The 22997-nt window shown below is 39.8% G+C and overlaps 1 protein-coding gene across 2 annotated transcripts; it reads left to right on the top strand.

Moving 5' to 3' along the window:
* Positions 1 to 1684: 1684 nt before the first annotated feature.
* LATS1 (large tumor suppressor kinase 1) lies at positions 1685 to 16587 on the top strand (the record flags this gene model as incomplete). 2 transcript variants are annotated; one of them, XM_079550686.1, is made up of 7 exons in its annotated part: positions 1685 to 2035; positions 5907 to 6057; positions 6793 to 8318; positions 13073 to 13655; positions 14581 to 14763; positions 15011 to 15117; positions 16081 to 16587. In XM_079550686.1, 7 exons carry the CDS (start codon positions 1685 to 1687, stop codon positions 16585 to 16587), a joined length of 3408 nt encoding a protein of 1135 aa, XP_079406812.1. The 2 variants fall into 2 exon arrangements, with proteins under 2 accessions (XP_079406812.1, XP_079406811.1); XM_079550685.1 differs by having other exon boundaries at positions 6790 to 8318.
* Positions 16588 to 22997: the final 6410 nt, after the last annotated feature.

The raw sequence follows: 22997 nt of genomic DNA, 5'->3' as shown, positions 1-22997 counted from the left end.
TTTAAGGAGTTCCATTCAAGAAATACAGTATGAAGTGATTTGCCAAGGTGAATGGCATTGGGCGGTGGTCCTTTGTGTTCCTTCTTGCAAGCCTGGTTAAGTCTTCTTTAAGCTTTCCAATTTCATTCATGTATGGGTAGCGTGTGTATGCCACCTGTATAATGTGTATGGGTGTCAGAAGGTTCTTTTTCCTATTAGCTGCGTGTCACATTCTTCCTCAGTTGTTGAATCACTAATTGGTTTATGGCAGTGCAGATATTGTGGAAGTGAAACCAAGGTAAAAAGTGGCTCCTATGTGGGCTGTTTGAAACTCCTTAGACGTGTTTAATTAATGTCCGTCGTGAGAAACACGCAGTACTTCAAGAGACAAATGATGCTTACAAGCATCTGGATCCTCAGAAAGAATCCTTCAGAAAACGGGGAAGGCAAAATTTGAGCGCATGAATCTGTTGGGTGTTGAGCTGTGGTAAAGAAGCAGTGTGAGTTAAGCTTTATCATTCTCTAGTTGCCTCTGAAGACAGTGCTAAAACATGTAACTTTTGTGTCTTGTACTGCCTTCAGTGTATGATCTGCCTCTGTGGACTGCAGAAGGTTTATTCCAGGATGCTCTGAAGAGGTGGAGGCTCTGTAACCTCTCAGTGTATCACCTTAGTCTCTATAGCTTTGCTATACTGGTTACAGTACATGCTAATGCACAGCACAAAGGCAGAAATTTTAGAGCACAGAGTTCTTTCCCTGATGAGTCAGGCCATTCAAAATGCAGAAGTTATTTGTTTTTGGCAGAATTTTCTGTTTTCCTTACCAAATGTCACAGTTATGTTCTCAGTTAAACGATATTGCAGTAAGTTTTGATTTTATTTTATCCTCCTGCACCCATCTTTCTTTATATTAAAAAAATATATAACTACTAACAAAATACAACTGGATCCAGAAGGCTCAAGCTGAGAGACTGTGATAGCCTTAGAAAACTGAGACCTTAAACAAGATTAGGTGGAAGATGGTGCTAGAAATCATAAAGTTGCTTGTGATGAGATTGGCCATTTTTTTATGGCTGGTGGAGAATGGGTAAATCACAGTAGTTATATACATACTTTGTGCTTCCACCTGCTCATGGAGCTTGGTGCCAGGGCTTTTGAACAGCCAGCATGTTGGTCCATGCTGTAGCTGACTGCCTGGCAAGTGGAGCAGGCACCTTCAGCTTTCCAGAGTGGTGATGGAGAGAATGTGGGCGACAGAATGGGAACAGCAGACAGGGAAGGCAGAGAGCCAGCGATGGGGCTGTGTGGGGGAAGCGCGCTTAGCAGTCGTGTCTGCTCCTTAGGCTTTGAACCTCACCCTGAGTTCCTGTCTGTTCAAACTTGAGGCGTCTATGACATTCCTTAAAGGAGTGTTAGGAGCCCAGCAAAGTTCCTGGTTTGCGTTATGTAAAGACTCCCTGAAGAATTTGGGTAGCATACCTGTACTAACTGCGAAGGCGTCGCTGCATGTCAATGTTTTACTTGTGATGTGTAATGGGACTTTTGGTTTGTTTTCTTAACAGGAGAGCTGCTTTGCAGCACTACAAGAATCACAGTTTAGCAGCAAACAGTCGCTGCCTTCACGTGTTCTGAAACTACCAGCCAGCCTTTCTGGAGTCTTGCATTAGCGCGAGTCCTTGGTGAAGGTTGCATATATACATGTTTTCATGAAGAGAACTGAGAAGCCAGAAGGTTATAGACAAATGAGGCCTAAGACTTTTCCTGCCAGTAACTATACTGGCAGCAGCCAGCAAATGCTACAGGAAATACGAGAGAGCCTCAGGAATTTACCAAAACCCTCAGATGCTGCTAAAGCTGATCTCAGCATGGGGAAGATGTCATCTGAAGATCCTCGACAAGGTCGAAATCCCCCCAAATTCGTAACATATCATAAAGTTTTGCAGGAGATAAGAAACTCACTGCTGCCCTTTGCAAATGAGACTACTTCAGCTGTCAAAGGAACATCAGAAGTTAATCGACAAATGCTGCAAGACTTACAAGCTGCTGGCTTTGATGAGGTGAAATATTTTATATTCAAGTTTTAATGTTTTGCTAACTATAAACTATCAGAGTGTATTGGAGGAGGTGTTGGTCATGGAATGTTTAAACAGCATATGATAAGCAAAATAGCTGTAAAATCTGGTGGAGTTCTGATCAGAACTTGGTGAAGGTGGAATGAAGAAGGGAAACAGATTTAGAGAGATTTGGCTATTTTTCATTTTTTGCACCATTTGCAGTATGTGTGGTAGGGATTGTTTTAATTCTATAAACCATTTTAGACAGAGAGAACTGGACACTTCAGAACATGGATTTTGTCTTTGATACTCACCGGAATTTTAGATTGTGCACAACTAAAATGTGTTGATAACGTATGGCCATTCCAAAGTGAAAGGCAGCACCACATATTTCAGGATTAAATTTTAATGATCTTTTCACATCTGTTGTTAGTGGAAAGTCAGTGAAGAAAAAATGTTATAGCTTTTTTTTTTTTTCTTTTTTTTTTCCCCTGACAAATATATTTAACAAGGTATACTATAAAAGCAATTTCAGGTTATCTTCTCTGAAGTTATGTTCTGAAGACAAAAATGTTAAGATCACAGCACTTGAAAATCATGGGTATAAGTCACTATTCTGCTATCATTGTTATAAAACAAACAAAAAAAAGCCACCAAAAACCCAAGAACATTAGACAAGTACGCACTAAACTTACTTCCATTCATTCAGTATGTGAAAGAAGTTTGAAATACGGTTTCTAGGAATATAAAATGAATATACTTAGAGCTCCTGTGTCTTTATTGGAAATTGCACATCTACGTAAGTTATGCTTATTCTCATTCCTTCTCTGTAAACCTGAAAAGCAGATAAAAACAAAACACAAACTAGCAAACCACTCTGCCACCCTGGGGCTCCCTTTCCAGGAGCGTGCTCACTGCCCTAGCAGCCAGCTCATAAGTTCTGCGATGCTTTGGTATTCACAGGGAGGTTAAGAGGAGCAAATTTCTCTAAATTGGTATTTCCTCAATAATGTCACAAAATGAGGTGCTGATTGTGGAAAAAAAAAGCACTTTCCTTTGGCTTGCCTGAATGCAAAGACCAAGCTTGATTTTCAGTAAGAATGGAAGGATTTTATGGTGATAAATGATTTTGTAATGATTTGTTCCTTATCTGTGGTTTGCTGCTGGAGTAGTTTCGCTTTCTTAAATGGCTTAGCTCTCATATCCATTTTTACAGAACGAGTTTCCAGTCACTTTCCCAAGCTGTGGAATGGTTTGTGGCTGGATGGTAAACTAGGAAAGCATCTCAAGTTGGTATTTCTGTTGGAGGCCTCTGTGTCTTGAAACCTTTTGGTCTTCTGCCCTTTGTTCTTGGACACAACCAAGAATTCACAGGGCACTTGGGATTACATGGATCTCTTCATCAGACACAGAGACAGCGTGAGCAGTTTGTGCCACATGATAACCCATGGCTGTGTTTCCACAATAGTCCATATAGGAGTGGCCTGCAGACACCACCAGGGAACAGATACAACTGATAGCATTTTTCAGAGTGAGGGGGTTGAGACAAGTAGGGAATAAGGGGGTATTTTGAGCTGGGTATTCTGAACAGGATTGTAGTTGAGTGCATTAGCTGCTTATGGTTTGGCCAGATTGGGCTGTTTCTAATTTATGTTAGGTATGTTTTTGCTTTAGCAGATTACATGGACGTTACTTTCTTGATCTCTGGTGCATTGCCAGAGATTTTCTAATCTGCTGTATTTACAGTAGAAGCAAACTAACTAGTGGATGCCAACTTCATTTTCTGTTTTGCTTAGCTCTGGTCAGAACCTATATTAAGTTTTAGTGGGATTTTATTAGCGTGTTCAAAATGGATTTGAAGTAACAATAAAAGCTTATTTTAAATCAGAGCAAGGTCTTAGCTGTATTGCAGGCTCAGTAATCACTTGAGCTTTGGGAACATGGTAAGTTCATTCCCACCTTTTTCATTCTGTATGTATTGATTGTATCACAGAAGTTTTGGTCATTTCCTCCAGTCACCTTTTCTAATAGTCTGTAGTATTCAGGGTTAAAGCTGAAATCATATGCTTGTGTGTATGTGTGTCTGTATATGTAGTGGTAAAATGAGAGCATTTATATAGAAAGTATAGTACACTATACTATTAAATAGAATATTGTAAAAAGAACAAAACGGAAGAATGTAGTTCATTCTACTCATTTAAAAAAAGACATCCTAAATTGTTTACAGGAAATCTGTCTTATTGAGATTGAAGTTCAGTTCAAATGTGTTCTATGTAAGGGGATACTTTCCAAGATGTCTAATGCTTCGTCTGACATAGGTGACCATAAAATATTCTTCATTAGGAGAGACCTTTTGGCTGGCTCTTCCTCATGTTCTCTGATCAGTGGACATGGAATTTAAATTTAATCTAAAATATTGCTCATTCTGTACTTTAAGTTTATATTTAACTTTATAGCTTGATGATGTGAACTTGTTACTTTATGTTTGCATATTGTAGACTAATTTTGCTGAAAAGCTGGTGAATCTGTTTTTGAAACGAAGAGAATTAGAGTAGTTAGGTAGAAATGAATGATGAGCCCTGTAAAAAAAACATTTTCACATTGGAAATGTAATGCTACAGACAGTCTAACCTTCTGTTTGCACAATGATCCAGTAGCATACTGATGCTGGAAACGTACTTCTTTGCCTGTAATAGTTGAAATGTTGCAGGTGTAACTGTCTCATGAAAAAATCATGAGATCAAATGCTGTAACTTTTGATCCAGCAACATCACCTGCTCTGTAAACATCAAGGCTATCTTGTTTTCTGTATGTATGTACTTGCTCTGTTTTGTCCATTTTATTATTGTTTCTGAAGGCTGTGCATATTTCATGCATTCACAATGTCAAAAACATACAGATGTAGTGAAAGTATAAATGTGGGTTTGAATTTGGAATTGATACTGACCTCTTCCCTTCTGAGCCCTCTTGGACTTCCCATTGGTTTTGCTGGTAGATGAATCATAGAATGGCTTGGGTTGGGTGGGAGGGACCGTAATGATCATCCAGTTCCAGCCCTCCTGCCATATACTGCTGTAACTTGGTGACTTGTTCAAAAATAATGTGAACTGAAATGATGGCGTTGATATGACAAAGTACGGCCATAACAGATCACTGGAAGGCAGTGTGGTTAATTAAAGGGAGTCACTCTGTATATATATTTTTTTAAAATTCTGAGTCAACTGCACGGTAACATTCAATAAAAATGGGAGAGGAATGCCTGACTTTTTTAATCACCTCTTGACTTCAGTCTCATTCAAGTCCAGAGAAACACCACTGATCCATAATGCATTTTTCATTGACAAACCTGGGATTGGTCATCTGATCAAAGCTTCTCTTTGGATCTCTAAGAACACAGCAAATCCCCACCACAAAAATAACGGAATTTCTGCTAGTGTTGTTATGTTTACTAGTAAAAAAATACTTGAGGAGAAGCTAACGGATATTTGTTGACATTTCAGGTTGAGGAAAAATGAGCAAATGCAATAGAACTGAATGTCACATTTGGATATCTTTTATAGAATAAGTTAAGTTAGATCGGACCTCTATCTGTTATCTGAGTAATGCTTACAACTAATAAACACCTAGAATAGACAAACTGTAAGAATAGCACGCTGACACAGTTAATATCAAAATATAGTTGTTTTTTGGAAGATCCAGACTATTAATTTTTTGGAGGATCTGTTCTGGAGAAGACCTTGTTTGATTTTTAAGTTGATTGAGAGAAATCATTATGTACTTTGGTAAAATTACTGGAGGATATTTGGCTAATTTCTCATGATTTTTATTATTCTTGCCATTTTTAGTAACTTTTTGTATTTAATTTTCCCTTTAGGATATGGTTATACAAGCCCTTAGACAAACTAACAACCGTAGTATAGAAGCAGCCATCGAATTTATCAGTAAAATGAGCTACCAGGATCCTCGTCGGGAACAGATGGTTGCTGCTGCAGCAAGACCTGTAAACGCAGGTATGAAACCACCAGGTAGGTATATTCATGGCACTTCAACTCATTAACTGTTCTTACTGGTGAAAAATACAAAATGGCATACTCTGTCATGTGCTCAGAGTAGAAGAGTGGAGGTGCTGAGATACAGGGTTTTGCTTTGAAGATTATTTGTGAAGTGTATAGTAGAATTCTTTTGAAACATCAGTATCTTTGATGTCCATTTAAGACTTTAATATCTGCTTGTTGTTAGCATTTTGTCTAAGAATCACAGAATCATAGAATTGCCAAGGTTGGGAAAGACTTCCAAGATAATGCAGTCCACCCATCACCAATATTTCCCACTGAACCATGTCCCTCAGGACAACACCTAAACAACATCCTTGTATTATATTCAAGGAATGATACTCAGATCTCAGTCATTTTTGCCCCTGGTTGTTGTGATGCTTGTATTTTTTCTCAGTCGTGCCATTCAGAAATCAGTAAACTTTTGTTTGACTTAAAATTGAATACTCAACAGTCATCTCTTTAAAGTTGTTTTAAATCCACAATATAGATGTGAGGAAAAAATGATAGTCAAGAGTAGCAATATACAGCGTTTATTTTCAGTTAGCCTCTGAAGCAGAACTTGTATGTAGTTGGAGCTTGTATGAAGCAGCTAGTTAAATGCTACCATTGAGCTGTAATTTTCATTATTACTTGCAAAGTTATCATAGTTAGCATGCTCTTTTACTGAAATGATAGCAATGCTCTGTCATCTTTTTGTAAAAGCAGGGACTGTACAGCAGTCGGTTAACCGCAAGCAGAGCTGGAAGGGTTCTAAGGAATCCTTGGTTCCTCAGAGGCACGGCCCTTCCCTGGCAGATGGAGTAGTTTATCGCTCAGAAAGTCCCAGCTCTCAGCCTGATGTGGGAAGGCCACTATCTGGATCTGGCATTGCAGCATTTGCTCAGGCTCACCCTGGCAATGGACAGAGAGTGAATCCCCCACCGCTCCCCCAGATAAGGAGCGTCACGCCGCCTCCTCCACCTCCTCGAGGGCAGACGCCCCCTCCCAGAGGAACCACGCCACCGCCACCTTCCTGGGAACCAAATGCTCAGACAAAGCGTTACTCTGGGAACATGGAGTATGTGATCACCCGTATTTCTCCAGTGCCACCAGGTGCGTGGCAGGACGGTTATCCACCTCCACCGATGAATCCACCACCCATGAATTCTTCTACTCAGGGTCAGAGAGGCATGAGTGCTGTCCCCATTGGAAGGCAACCAATAATCATGCAGAGTTCTGCCAACAGCAAGTTTAGCTTTCCCTCAGGAAGGGCTGGAATGCAAAATGGTAATTGTCAGGCAGAGTTCATAGTTCACCAGAATGTTGTGTCTGGGAACTCGGTTACTCGCCAGCCACCTCCATATCCAATGAACTCAACTAATAGGCAGAGTCCTACAGCACTACAAATGCAGGCAGGGGGATCTGCTCCCCCTTCAGCATACACCAATGGGAATCTTCCTCCAACAATGTTGGTGCCAAATAGAAATAGTCACAACATGGAACTTTATAATACAAACGTGGCTGGAATACCTGCATCCTGGTCACAGCCTCCACCTGTGCAGCCGCAGTCATCACCCGGCAATGGGCACGAAATCCCTGCATGGCAACCCAACCTTCCAGCACGGTCAAATTCCTTCAACAACCACCACGGAAGTAGACAGAGTCACCCTAGCAGCTCTCAGCCTTCAGCCACTACAGTAACGGCTATAACACCAGCTCCTATTCAGCAGCCAGTGAAAAGTATGCGTGTGTTAAAGCCAGAGCTGCAGACTGCCTTAGCACCATCTCACCCTTCCTGGATGCCGCAACCAGTACAAACCATTCAGCCCATTCCCTTCTCCGAGGGTCCATCTACAAACATGGCTGTTATGCCACCTGTTGCAGAGGCTCCGAATTACCAGGGTCCACCCCCACCTTACCCCAAACACTTGTTACACCAGAGTCCATCTGTCCATCCTTATGAAACTGGACCCAAGCTTAGCAAGGAGGAACCACCCGTTTCATCTAAGGAGGAAGAGAACGAGAAGAATTATGAATGTGTTGATTCAGCAGACAAAGAAAAGAAACAAATTACAACATCGCCTGTTCCTGTCAGAAAAAACAAGAAAGATGAAGAACGGCGAGAGTCTCGTATTCAAAGCTATTCCCCTCAGGCTTTTAAGTTCTTCATGGAGCAGCATGTGGAGAATATACTCAAGTCACATCAGCAACGTTTACATCGGAAGAAACAACTGGAGAATGAAATGATGCGGGTAAACTCTTTCTCCTAAGTCTTTGACTAGAATTGCCTTAATGGTAGGACAAATAGTAGAGGTACATAGAAAGAACACTGTGGTACAGCATGGTGTTGAGGGCTGTGCTTAGTTTTTTGTATTTCAGATGTGGCCGTTTCTCCATTACTTTGCTTATGTACTTCATTGTCTTCTTAAAAATTAGTTATGTGAAGTAAGGTTTCTGTGTCTAAACACAGCTCATATGGCTTATAATTGGTAAGGCAGAAGCAGCAGTATTTCTGTATGAACTGAGATTTAACTACTTGGCTTATAGTTTATTTTCAGGATTCTATTTAATCCTGATTTTTCTTTTGAGTGAGCTCTATGCAGTGTTTTAATGGTATGTGTAGGTGTGTATAAGCAAACACTGCAGGGACGAGTTGGTGCATCTTTTATATAGTCACCTAAACAATGGTATCTTTTCCAGTTTGTTTTCACTAGTAAGAGGGTTTTTGAAGTTCATACCTTAAAAAACAGCGTTTAATTTTATATTTCTAAAATGAGAGTGATGTACTTCTTGGCAAAGTATTTTATAACCCAGACTCTAAGGGTGTCTGTTCAAACAAGGTGTAACTGAATGGGATGATAACAAACACCTGCAAGAATATATAGAAGCAATTTCTTTGTGCATACCTCAAGTCAGTGGTCTGTTCCTGAGATTTCATGTTTGTGAAACAATCTAAAAGGTTAAAAAAGCAAGTGATATGTTTATGTGTAATTTCAAAAGTGAAAATCAGGAGAAGTAGATTATTAAGACTTACAGAAATGAAGATTTGAGATGCATTTTATGTATTCTTAGCAGCTGTAGTTGAAAATTGGACATAACTGTGATGTGCCTTTTATAAATATACTTGGCTAATGCCACTTTCTTTGAAACACTGCTTTTAAAATCCATGTTTTTTACTCTTTGAAAATTCCTACTGTAAGCTATAGTGTTTTATGTTTGGTTAATCATAAGATATGTAAATGTTAGCAAGATTTCCTGAAATTCTTTCTAGATCTTTATTCTTAGTTTTCTCTCTTTCCTTTTCACTTCCACTAACAGCTGATTTAAACTGTTAAGGTGTGGGAAGCTTTCCTGAACTCTGTAGCCTCCATTCCTGTGTAGGCAAGTAAGATTTTTGGAGCAACAGTATTTTTTTATTAAAGAGTAGCATGATCCCTTTTTAGAGGTCTTTGCATGCAATCCTGCATCAAAATTAAGCATGAATTTTATTTTGACTATTTTTTAGTACTGAAAAGTAAGATTGTAACTCATGTTGATTTGCAAACTTCACTTTCCCTTCTTCCTGTGTTGTTCCATAGTATCAGAATCATGTCTTACTTAAGCAAAGACACTGATTGTAAGCTTTCTTGAATGTTTTCTTTGTACATTTAAAACACTTAAGTGAATGTCTTTTTTTATATGAAATACATTTTATAATATTTATGCTAGATTAAAAGCTGGGATGTTCAATTGCATACTGAAGCAGGGGAAATGCAGTATTACACTGCCACAAACCTCTTTCATCAGGTTGTAGGACAGAATTCCCACAATAGTGTAGTATATTTGAGGCCTTCATGATAAGGAGTAGGGGTAACTGGTTCACTGCATGCTGTTAGGAAGGTTAAGAGGATTAAACGGGTATCGATCCCCCTCTTTTCTCCTCCTTGGTAGGAATTTTGAAAATCAAAAAAGAACACAGAATGTATCCCAGCAGAAGTACCTATCGTCAGCAGATGCTATTTCTTGGATAGGTGATGGATTTGTATTCTTTTGGGCCTTTTAGGGAACTAAGTGGAAGTGTCAGAAATATTTAATTTAAATGTGTGAATTTATTTCCTTTACACTCGTGCCCAAGTGTTATGCTAGATATCTCTATCACAAATCGAAACTTCAGTAGTCATGATCAAAGGAACAGATGAGAAGAAAGTAAAATGAGGGTAAATGGTGCGATAGTAGATAGCAATTCAGGAAACTTGTGCCTGCTGCTGAATAGAAGTTATAAGAGATGTGAGTACCTACGTGTTTATGCACCTGACAAAAATAGTAAATTTTTGGTAAATTCCATTGCTGAGAAGACTTGTGGCAAATTACTGCAGTGTGGGAAGAGGTCAGTTTGTGACAAACGTTTACTTTAATGAATGGCATAGGAAAAAGTGAAGACTGCATTTGGGTGAATAGATGCCAAATTAGGCTATGTAATTTGGATTTTACAACAAAATTGTTAGAATGCAACAATGAGAAAGCAACAGGAATTTTGGAGGCTGTATTTTGTATATCTTGCTGTGATTAACTCCCTCCTAGTGTTTTGTTACCATTTTCTTTGCTAGTTATCTAACAGGTGGGATTCTGTCAGTGTGCAACTGGCACTGCCCTGAAGCAGACTTAATGGTGCAGGGGGCATTTGAGAGATGCTCTGTTGTCTGAAGTTTAAAAAATGTCTTCTTGATCTTTTGAGTTCTTCAGAAATGCCTTCTTCTGCATTGAACTGTACCTTAAGCACTTCATCCACAGAAAACTTAAGGTGCTTTCCACTGTATCTCTCTTTTCAAGGGCACTGCCTTGGTATTCCTACAGTAACATGGAGGTCAGTTGCACACATTGGCTGTACTTGAGGTAGCGAGTTGAATGTATTTCCCAAATCTAATCTGAAGCTAGCTCTACCTAACTGCTGCTTTTCTGACTTTGATGAAAAAATTTGTCTCAGATTTGAGCCAGCTTTCTCTATTTAAATCTTATTGCTATTCATTGTAAATTTTTTGTAGTCTTTTTTTTTTTATGCTTGTAAGAAAATCTCTCTGATTCTCTAACAGTGTGGGTTTTTTTGTTTTGTTTTTGTGATTGATATATGGTATACTGAAGGCATGTGTAAGATACTGAGTGACACCCAATTGGTCTTTCAATCACTCCTTTTTTTCTCAATCACATATTATGTTTTGTCACAAGTTAAATTTTAAGTTGGGCAAAGCGTAGGAGTCATCTGTTAACAGGCAGTTTATACACACCTCAGCTAGTGATTATCTAATCCCGGTGATGGTCCTGGGGTAGTATTATGCAGATAGTATCTTAAGCATTGCAGTGTTCGGGGACAGAAGTTGCACCATCTGGTATCAAGCATCAGTAAAATACTGTGACAATAAGAAATTGGAAACTTGTGCTGAGCAACTGTTGTTATGTCTACAGGGTTTCATTTATTCATTTATGTTCCATTTTATGGTTGGAGTGTCCAGGAAAAAAGAAAAAAAAAAAAAGGGAAAAAGTATTCTGTAGGTTGCACTGGCAAATCAGTGCTGTTGGCTAGCAGTTTCAACAAGCCAGATGGGCAGAAAAACAATTGAAAAGGATTGAAAATGTTTACAGAAAACAAAAGAAGGAATGAACATAAAGCCCTGTGGTAGGAACATCACAAAGGAAATAACAGTTCTGAAGAAAAAAATTTCTCATGTTAAAACTAAAATGAAGGGATATCCTGGTACCAGCGCCTGAAATTCTCCTTGGTAGATGCTACTGGAATGCTTTAAAGGAATTGAAGCCAGAAAAACAACCAGTAGGAGGAACCGGGGTTGGAATACGATGAGAATGCTTAGCGTGGTTATAGTAGATAAGAGTTTCTGTGCTTTAGGCTGTGAGTTTCACGTGGCTTGTGAGTATTTCAGCTGTCAGAGTGCTAGTGGTATTGATCAGGCGCCAGGTATGTTCATTCAAGATAGCGATACTTGGTGAGAAATGATAGTGGGTGGAGGAGTGAGCCACTTCCAAGAAGCTGCTCCGTCCAGCTTACCGGTACATGGAGAGCAGCAGAGAGAACGTGACCGAGGCCCTGTTAGGCAGAGGTGGAACTTGTGGTAGGAGGGAAGACTGGGCCTGGGCTTGTGGTGGAGGTGTGCCCTGGGGTTGGGCGGGCAATAGGAAACAGTGCCAAGGTTTAAAGTTCTGCCTGGTGTAGATAGACATGAGCGTGGGAGCATTGTATCCCCTCTTGTAACTGAGATTACACTGATGTGGCCAGGACGATTAGTAACACTGCTTCAGCTAGGGTAGTGTAGAAGCCTTTCCCACTGCAGCTCCTCTGCATGTCTTGGCTGGTTTTTGCTCTGCATGAAGCATCAGGGAGACAGTTAATGCACACTGTTATTCTGATTAATAAAAAACAGGGCAGGTAGTAGTTAACAGTTGTATAATCAAGATGCTATAATTGCAATATAGTTGTTTAATCAACAGATATCAAGATGTTGTAATCACAATATAATCGAGAGAATCAAGCAAGGTAGACAATGATCACAAAGAGAATAAGCGGAAGAGCTTACCCTTCGGCTGAGCTCACCAGAAGACACCAAGAGAAGGGATCTCCAGAAGAGATCCTTCCCCTCTGGTAGCCAGCTCTTAAATAGGTCTAGGAGGGGTGGAGCCTGGCTCCACCCCTTCCGGCAGCACAGGTGAATTGCCTTCACCTGTGCTCCTCTGGCTGACTCATGGCTCGCCTCAGGTGATTAATCAGAGGTTCAGGCCGTGACTCAGCAGTTCCCATACAACAGTATTTTGTAAAACATTTCACAAAGAAAATAACTATTCTTATTTTTTAGGAAGAGAAGCTAAGAAACAAAGATATGAAGTAAGATTAACAGGATCTTCTTAGTCTCTCATATATAAGTATTTTGTTTATTTTGCTTAAGTTTTGTAATGTTAAGAAGATCACTTAGAACTGAGAGTACTATTCACTCTTCAAATGGAATTCTCTTTTGCTGCACAGGTTGGATTGTCACCAGAAGCCCGAGATCAAATGAGGAAAATGTTGTGCCAGAAAGAGTCTAATTACATTCGGTTAAGAAGAGCTAAAATGGACAAGTCCATGTTTGTAAAAATTAAGACCCTGGGAGTTGGCGCATTTGGAGAAGTTTGCCTAGCAAGAAAAGTGGATACCAAGGCTTTATATGCAACAAAAACTCTAAGAAAAAAAGATGTGTTGCTTAGAAATCAAGTTGCTCATGTTAAAGCTGAGCGGGATATCCTTGCGGAAGCTGATAACGAATGGGTGGTTCGTCTGTACTATTCATTCCAAGATAAGGACAATTTGTACTTTGTAATGGACTACATTCCTGGAGGTGATATGATGAGTCTCCTAATTAGAATGGGTGTCTTTCCAGAAAATCTGGCACGGTTCTACACAGCAGAACTGACCTGTGCAGTTGAAAGCGTTCATAAAATGGGCTTCATCCACAGAGATATTAAACCTGATAATATTTTGATAGACCGCGATGGTCACATTAAATTGACTGACTTCGGACTCTGTACAGGTTTTCGATGGACCCATGATTCAAAATACTACCAGAGTGGTAAGAGAAATATAAAACTTTTTTCTTGTTGATTGGTATGTTATTCTTTCGAAGAAACTAAATAATGAGTCAAAAGATTGACTGTAGCGTTGCCTTCATGAACATTAAAGCATCTGGCAGCGTTTCTGCACGCCATTCAAATTACAGAAGACAACATTTAGGAAGCGTTTCTGAGTGTAGGTAGGCATTGATTGCTTAAGAGGGAAGAAATAAACTATGATGCTGAAAGTTTATCCCATTAGTATCTTCTGTAACTTGGAGAGAAAAGCTGTAGTGGCATAATTATGTAGATAACAACTTTAATTCTACTCTGAAGATAAGACTGCTGTTTTAGATTGATCGTTCTTGAAAATCTTTCACCAAGCATCCTTGTAACTGTTGATTTCTTTTAAAACTCTAAATGATGACTTTTTAATTCTTAGAGGCTTGTTTTTATTTTAGAAAAGAATTTCTGAATTACTGTTAGACCAGGCTAATTTGGAGTCTTTCAAGAGAAAGCCAGGGTTTGCGTTATTCCAGATAAGAGATTGAAACTGATTGCTTGGAAGGCATAAATAAAAACTCATTGATTTTTATTTTGGTAATTAGCATCAATTGGTGCTTTAAATTTTGGTTTTCTCTCTTTGAATAACAGCATGAACAATATACACACTATATAGTCACTATATAGTTGTTACGTTAAGAAAAAACTTGAGAGAAATCAAACTTTCTCATAATTACTCCAAAAATTAACTTCTCAGATGTAATTTGTATCATAAGCAAAAAGTCAAAATCCTGATGTTTTAAGACTTTTCAGTTATTTTTCCTAGAGTTGTGAAATAGTTTCTATTCTGTGATGAAAATGTAATAAATGAAGAGAATTTAATTCTAGTTACGCTCTGAAATGGCCCGTCTCAGTTTTGGCATTTTTCTCACGCCGTTGCAGGTGATCATGCCCGTCAGGACAGCATGGATTTCAGCAATGAGTGGGGTGATCCAGCGAATTGCAGATGTGGAGATCGGCTGAAGCCACTCGAACGTAGGGCTGCACGTCAGCACCAGCGCTGTCTGGCCCATTCCCTTGTTGGCACGCCTAATTATATTGCACCAGAAGTATTGCTGCGAACAGGTAATGCATTTATTTTTTTATCGTAATCTTGCTGCAACTTAACTGGCATTCCAGTAGCAGCTTCACCTTTCTTACTGCTTCCCCCAGGTATATATCTTGATTAAAAACAGCTATTAATGCATTTAAGATTTCTGTATCGAATAGAAATACCTTGGGAACTTGCAGGATTAAATATATACTGAGGCTTTGACTCTTTTTTTTTTTTTTTTTTTTTTTTTTTTTTTTTTTTTTTTTTTTTTTCTTCCAGGTTACACACAGTTGTGTGACTGGTGGAGTGTTGGAGTAATTCTCTTTGAAATGTTAGTGGGCCAGCCTCCTTTCCTGGCACAAACACCTCTGGAAACACAAATGAAGGTAATTTTAAAGATCTCATGGTTACAGGTAGAAAAAGCTGAAAAAAGAGGGTTGAAATGGACATGGTCTTTCTAATTTATAATAAAATCAAAGGTGATTTTTTGAGAGTGCTGCTCTATTGGAGGATGTTAGGAACTGACAGTATTGTAATTGTTACAGTGATGGTTGCTCATTTTGTAAGGGGACTTTAAGAATCACATTCATGCATTTTATCTGGTTATGTTGCAGTTGTACCAAGTCAAATCACAGTTCAGATTTTAGCCATCCTCTATAACTAGAAGTGAGTGCAAGAAGTTATTAATTCCACTTTCTTCTCATTTTCCAGCAATCTGAGTGGTGTTCTGCTACCCCTTGGGTTCCATGCTCACTTATCTGCAGAAGATTCCTTTTTGCAGTGTCTGCAGGTGCTCAGCATGTGGGGAGGGAGGAAGAGCAGTTTAGTGTGTCTGCTTAGGGTTGCTGGCAACTCAGAGCTGTTGGTCTCTCCCTTCCCTGACCTCACCTGGTTCAGAGAGACTACAAGGCTTCTGCAGTCTTCTGCTGCACCATTTTTACAAAAGAGCATTCAACTCCCAAGATATTAATAGGCCCAAATGTACTTCTGCATTGATGTCTAATTTTAAATTTGTTCACCTTTCCAATAAATTAAATAATTAAAAATTCATTCATCTCACCTTCTTTTAAGATTGTGAGCCCTGTTAGGCACTGTTTTTTGTGATATCTTGTGGGTTTATGGCAGGTATATTCCATGCCAGATTCTAGTTTAGATCTGGGCTGTGAATAAACTTGATCTAAATTTTGACAGATTTTCACAGAAAGTGTTCTGTTTTTGAAAAAACAGCTTCATATTTGCCCTCATCAGTCTGAAAACGTTACTTCTGTTGAGTGATCTTCTTAATTTTCACAGGGGATTTTCTTTTTCGTGAAGTTGTAAATAAAATAACATATATTCTTGCTTTAAAGGTTATCAACTGGCAGACTTCCCTTCATATTCCACCTCAAGCTAAGCTGACTCCAGAGGCCTCTGACCTTATTATTAAACTATGCCGAGGGCCAGAAGATCGTTTAGGCAAAAATGGTGCAGATGAAATAAAAGCTCATCCCTTTTTTAAGACTATTGATTTTTCAAGCGATCTGCGGCGGCAGTCAGCTTTCTACATTCCCAAAATCGCTCATCCTACGGACACGTCGAACTTCGATCCGGTCGATCCAGATAAATTGTGGAGTGATGATGATAAGGAAGGAAACGTAAATGACACGCTTAATGGGTGGTACAAAAATGGAAAACATCCTGAACATGCCTTTTATGAGTTCACGTTCCGAAGGTTTTTTGATGACAATGGCTACCCATACAACAACCCAAAGCCCATTGAGTATGAGTATAGCAGTTCCCAGAACTCAGACCAGCAGTCTGATGATGAAGAACAAGCAGGTAGAGGGGTTCAGAATCGTGACCTAGTTTATGTTTAGTAGAGGAGTAAACACTAAATAAACAGTTTATTTTGCAGCTGACATTTTTGAAAAGTGTTTTCTCTGAACAGAATTGAGAGAAGATTGCTAGGGTGAATATATGCACGTTCTTTATTGTTATTTTAAACACTAAGTTGTCTTTGCTTTCCATCTCTGTACATTTTTCCAAAATACATTTCCAAAATCCAGGAAATTCCTTTTCAAAAATTAATTTATTCCAACATTGTCAATTATTTAATTTAGAAGAGATTCGATGTTAGGTGAAAAAATTATCACTTGAATTTTATCATTGATCTCTGTACTCTAAGTACTTAAAATAGGAAATAGTGATTTATTTTTTTCACCCTGAAGTGATGCCTGATTTCTATTTGTACATATACTAAATAATTTTAAAAAAACAAGTCTTTGCTTCAGATTTTTTTAATGACAGTTCTTCCTTTGCATTGACCAAATATAAAACTAAATTTACACTAATGAAGCTATGTGATAAGTTTGGCAGCCTCTTCCTCCCCTTCCCCATACCCTCACTGCTCACTGTATTTAGTATATTTATTCAGTGTTGGGGAAAACTGAGCCATCTTATCTGGTGAAACGTTTCCAGCTGCTGCAGTAATGGCATAGTTCTCAGCTTTCAAACAGGAAAGCGTCTTGGCTGTACTGTCATTGTGAAGTGATAAAGCGTTAGAAATGGTCTTTAAAATACATAATTGAATTTGACATTAGTAATGCTGTAGTATGTGAGCAGGGGTCCTCGCTCAGAAACAACTTGATTGTCTCCTGTCATCAGCTCTCTTATGCTTTTGAGAGAAAGCAAGCTTAAGGAAAAGTACTTTTTGAAATCCAGTTTAATTTTCCAACTACAACAGAACTGTAAAGTGCATTTTAAAAAATATGACTTCAGTTGGAATTTCTAGTTTGAAAGCAAAATTTTAGAATAGTTTCTTTATTATATGTTTGAAGTAATGATGAGAAAGAGCAGAAATTATGGCTTTTGAGACTTCTTTTAGGGTCTAGTTTCCCTTGCTTTTAATGAGTTTCCTCCTAGTGACAGTGTGTGAGAAATGTCATGCACCCAATCTGATCTGTTAGTTTTCCTTCATACATTTTCAGTGGTTCATCTTTCACAGCCCAGTTCAGAACAGAACTAGTAACCTGCGTCTGTCTGCTGCATATTCTGCATTCCTGTTTCACAACTTCCCACATCAGGTGAACAGGTGATTCTTTGGTCTCATGGTGGGAGGGCGATGAGCCTGCTGAGGTTGCCAGGAGCAGGAAGCAAGGCAAACCTGTGAAAAAAATTCCCTGAGAGAACACCAGGAGTTTCAGGTGAGAGGCGGAAAGAATTACACTTTTATTTCTCTCCATCTTGCTCTATTCTGTGAATTCAACAGAGCAGTAAATAAAATGCACTATTTTTAGTAAACTTCATTCCTTTTAAAATCCATCCTTCTTGGAATTGAATTCCAATAGACAATTCCAAATTTATTGTAGTAATGTTTTAACTTTATAGTATTAGTGCTTTCTTAAGTTATTATTTGGTACCTCTGCATTGTCCTTGTATCTATTCTTGCAGCAAACTTCAGTTACTAATTCAGTTTTCTCACTAAACTGGTCTAAGAAATTCTTGTGCACTTTCAGCTGTTTGTTGCCTTTCTGTGCTCAATACCTGTTTTTGTGCCAGTGCAACCATTTACAATGCTAATTATTGGCTCGGTGTGAAAAATGGTCTTTAGCATCTGGACGGTTGTTGTAGTGCGTGTTCATTGAAGTGAACCAGTGTGGTCCAAAAAATGGCTTATGTTGGCATAACTGAGGGAGGAGTGAATTGTGGTGAGTAAAAAGTGTGGAAACTTCATAAGCAGACTTTGTCACAAGAGGGTTTTTTTAATTCACCTTTCTCCTTAGAAGTGTCTGGAATTAGGTGATGCTTTAAAAAAAAAAAAAAAAAAAAAAAAACAACAAACAAAAAAAAGGCAGTGCTTTTCATAACCAGGTAGATATTTTCTACAGTGAAAATGGGCTGTAGCTTGATAAAATAATTCATGTTCTGTCCAGCTGATCTACAGATGTTGAAACAAAACAGCTTTTAAGATTAATTTCATTTAGTTTGAATATTATAAAATGGTTGCAGTGTATAGCTACTCCATTTTATGTAAAAAAGATGGTTTTCAATGTAAATAAACTTTAAAAGATTATCCTCTTTCATAGTAAGTATCCCAGTAAAACTGGTCTACTTTGCTTGGAGTAAAGTATAATATATTGCTAGTTAAAGGTAATTTAATGAAACCTACCTTACCATTTGTGAAGTTTGCAGAGAAAATAATGTCAGTTCTTCATTATTAAATTGACTGTTAAAATTGCTTTTGTTTATCTGAGTATATTTCTCCTTTGCTTGCTTTATATTATGTTATTATATTCCTATTTAATGTTGTTACTGGTGTCTAGCTAGCGAGTTTAAAATACAAAAACAAAAAAACCCACCAAAAACAACAACCCAGAAGGGTCCTGCAAGGGCACGCGATTCTGTGTGAGCAAAAACGATGGCTTTTAATAAAAGAAATTGAGTGTTTTAAGGACATGCAAATACTGAAATATTAAATATTATTTTACCGTTTTGAAACAAACATACTAAGAGCTCACATTTTTAGACTTTGGTAGATGCTTCTAGCATTTTCTGTTACCTTGTTAGAAGTTGTAATATTCCTTGTTTGAATTTTGCCGTCCGTATGCTAAAGCACTGTGTGTTTCTTTGCAAAAATGCAGTGTGTTTCAGTCCGTGTTCTTCTCTAAAAAGAAAACGTTACTCATGTAATGATGGTGCAACTCTCCAACATACTATGCCTGCCTTATCCATGTTTGAAACGTCACGTTTCACACACTTTGAGTCTGTTGAGATTCTTTGTAGCTGCTGCTTAAAACATGGGTATTGTACTGGCTACACATCATGGGGATTGCTTTATACTGGCAGTAGAGAAAAGGCTCCTAACCAGCAGCTGTGGAATTATGCAGTGAGTTTTAATTCAGATTACTTTTCTCTCTGTAAAGCATGAAAACAGATTTCTCATATGTGTCCTTGTATACATATAAATTGTATTTATAAAATATTCTATAATCGTATACTGTATTGTAAATACTATTTGATATTCATTGGCATTCTATCCTAGGGCAGGCCCTCTTGCTGTATCTTTTCTATCCTCAGTTTGTAATAGACTCTATAGAATATATGGCTAGGAAGTCACTGAGGCTGACTTGCCTTCTGCTGTTGCAAAGCTCAAAGCTGTGAGTGGGAATAATTTAGTCTCATTTAATATTGTTTAGCTAATAGGCAGTGCAGTGGATGGGTTCTTAGATGTTGCTGCTGTCACCGAAGATACCGTTAGGCATTGGTTTCAGATGTCTTTGCCATTTCAGATCAGACCTTATAATGTTTGCTTTAGTTCACCCGAAGCAAAAAGATGTTAAATTGGGTCAACGTGATAGTAAAACGTTTGAATGCCTTAAGATGCTCTTGATAAAGGCACTATTCAAGTTTACTGATTTATATATATCTATATAGGCACATATATAGATATATCTATGTGTATATGTGTGTATATATAATGTCTTTTTTGTATTATAAACATTCTTCTGATTGTCACAGTTCCTTTGGATCTTCAATTAAAATACATAGACCACTGCACAGTTCTGCTCAAGCAAATTATTTATTACGTGTTTTGTTAGTAAACTTAAAAGTCTTGCATTATCTCATGACCATTCTAAGTTACTCACCAGTCTTTGAGTGTTCCGTGCTTGTCTCTGTCATAGCCTGGACACCCATTTTTGACATGTTTCTGCATACTTGTACTCTGCTGGGTGATATTCAAACACCTGCTGGTACATTTGGGTTTTGTAGTGCTGTGTGATGTTGGTTGAACCATAAACACTAAGTCCCCTTGATGTTTGCATGGAAAGAACATGCATCTTCTACACCATCTTTTACAGCTGGAATCCTGGAGTTTCTTTTTTTCCTGTGTGCAGGATGCCAGGTTTCCTGTTCCTCTGTCAGTACCAGATAGCTGAAGAACTGAGTGAGCCCTGCTTGCCCTGCTGACTCAGCTGTGAGTGCAGCAGGCCCCAACCTGGGCGCTGTGAGCACGGGGTTGCACTGACACAACACCACGCTTACTGTAAAGTTACTGCAGAGCAAGAGAATTACAGAATGTGTGGACAGTATAACTGTCAGCTTCTGATAATCAGTTACACTCTTTTAGAGTTTAGAAACTGGTTCTGTTCTCAGAAGCAGTTTTTGTAGCGTAACATTTACTGGGGGTAGTGAGAACTACAAGAATACAATAACTGAAAACCAGATTTCTGTTTTGGTTAATCAGATGCGAAATGTACACAGTAATCGTCCAGATGCAGTTGTTTGTTTTATTGTTTTCCTTTGATTTTTCTCTCCCCAGAATCCCCCCCTTACTACAGCAGCTTTACTGATTAACAAAATAAATGTTTGTAACCTGTTCTCAGAAGTATGCATTTTGATGTTCAAGAGCTGAATTCATTGGTGCTCTTTCCCTACCTTCTGCTACCACTACCATCAAGATCATTAAGATGTTGTCTATTTTTTATGTATAAAATTATATCGTGGAGCTATTCCTTCTCTGAAGTGATGCACCCTATCGCAGAGCTTACATTTGTCTTAAAGGTGAAAGAGACAGATAATCTGAAGAGCTCTAGGTTGTCACAAAGCGACTGTGTGGAAGGAATGCTCTTCTCTAGGCAGTTCACAGAGTTAGTTTAAAAATCAGTGAAATCAAATAAGAAATTGGGACTCTACTTTTAGCTGAAATAACTCCTATGGGGGGCAGCTGGGCCATAGGTGGCTAATTGCGTGTACTGGGAGAGGACGGGGGGAGGACACGATAAAAATGGTTTAATTCTCGCTGTGTGTTTGAGCACTGAAGGACAGATAGGGCTTCACGTTATTTAGGATTAGCAGCACTGGGGAGAGGCCTGCAAAACGCGTGCTGTGAAATCCTCTCAGCTGCGGTCCCCAACGGCCGGCGCGAGCTTTCAAACGGGTGCGGTGAGGCGGCGCCATTTGAAAACTCGCGTTCGCGGTGTTCAACTGAGGTAGCGCGGGAACCTTGTGCATGTAGGCATTGGTGGTTCAGTGGTAGAATTCTCGCCTGCCACGCGGGAGGCCCGGGTTCGATTCCCGGCCAATGCAGTAACACTTTTAAAATTTTCTATGTTTTCAATGCCTTTATTTCTTTTAAAGCCCCGCAGCCTCCACCCAGCTAGCAGTAAAGCTGAAACAACGATGTTCTTCGGACGCCCACGTGATACCCGTGAGTAGCACCGCCTGGAAGTGACGCAGCGGATTTGCCTTCAAACCGGCGGCGGCGGCAGGAGGCGGGCGGAGCGGGGCGGGGTTACCGAGCCGGAGGAGAGAAGGAAGGCGGAGGAACGAGCGGCGGTGCTGGGAGCTGCCGCCGAGCTTTGGGCCGTACGGGTGAGACCCGCGGCACTCACCCCGCTGCGGGGCGCCCCCGTCCTCCGCTGGCGGCTGTGGCGCCGGGCCGCCTCCCCGAGGTGAGGGCTGCCCCGCCCGGCACCTGCCGCCGCGTGGCCAGGGTTGCGGGCAGGGCCGAAGGGCTCGGGCCGGGCTCGGAGCTCAGGGCAGAGCCTACGCGCTGCATCTGGACGGCCGTGGCGAGGGGTCGTCCTGTTTCGCAGGGCTCCCGGCCGGGGCTGCCTCAGGAGCCGGCTTTCGCTTTGTGCTCCTTTCTCTCCACCTCCTGCTTTTTTTTTTTTTTTTTTTTTCGCCTATATTTTAGATATCCATTTTGCAGCAGGCCCTTTCCTTCCAGCCTTGCTGAGAAGTTCGGTGTTGTGGTTCTGGTTCTCTCAGAGCGCCAGCCCCGTGAAACGGGAGCAAGTACCGTGGTTGGTTCAGAGTCTTCTGACAAGCTCAGTATTGAAAACACGACGTCGTCTGCGTACGGCTCCTGTACACGATGAGTTTTTGTGTATATGAAGTGTGCTTACAGCTGTGGTTGCTGATGGCTGTCTTTCACTACCGTTAAACGCAGCATGTGAGAAGCAGTGTGGGTAAGCGTCGCGTTTCTGTAGCAATCAGCAGGAGCACTTGTTGATACCAGAAGTTGCTCACGGTGCGCATTGTGGAGTGGGGCAGACGGGATCTCAGAGGTACGTGGCCCAACTATGGGACGCCGTGTTAGGAATGAAAATTGGTTCCCGAGAGCTCTTACTGCTGGTTTCCCCTCCCTGTGTTTGTGGAATGAACTTTCTGAGTCTCACATGGCTGCTTCGGTGTCAGAGCCTGCCTAGCAGGCTGCAGTAACAGGACACTCTGCCAGAACCCTGGCACTGGTGTAAGCCAGGTGTGGAAGTCTTGCGGGAATACT

This window comes from Tetrao urogallus (genome assembly GCF_951394365.1).
Source record: "Tetrao urogallus genome assembly, chromosome: 2".
NCBI classification, from domain to species: Eukaryota; Metazoa; Chordata; class Aves; order Galliformes; family Phasianidae; genus Tetrao; species Tetrao urogallus.
This window is presented reverse-complemented; position numbering and strand designations above follow the sequence as displayed.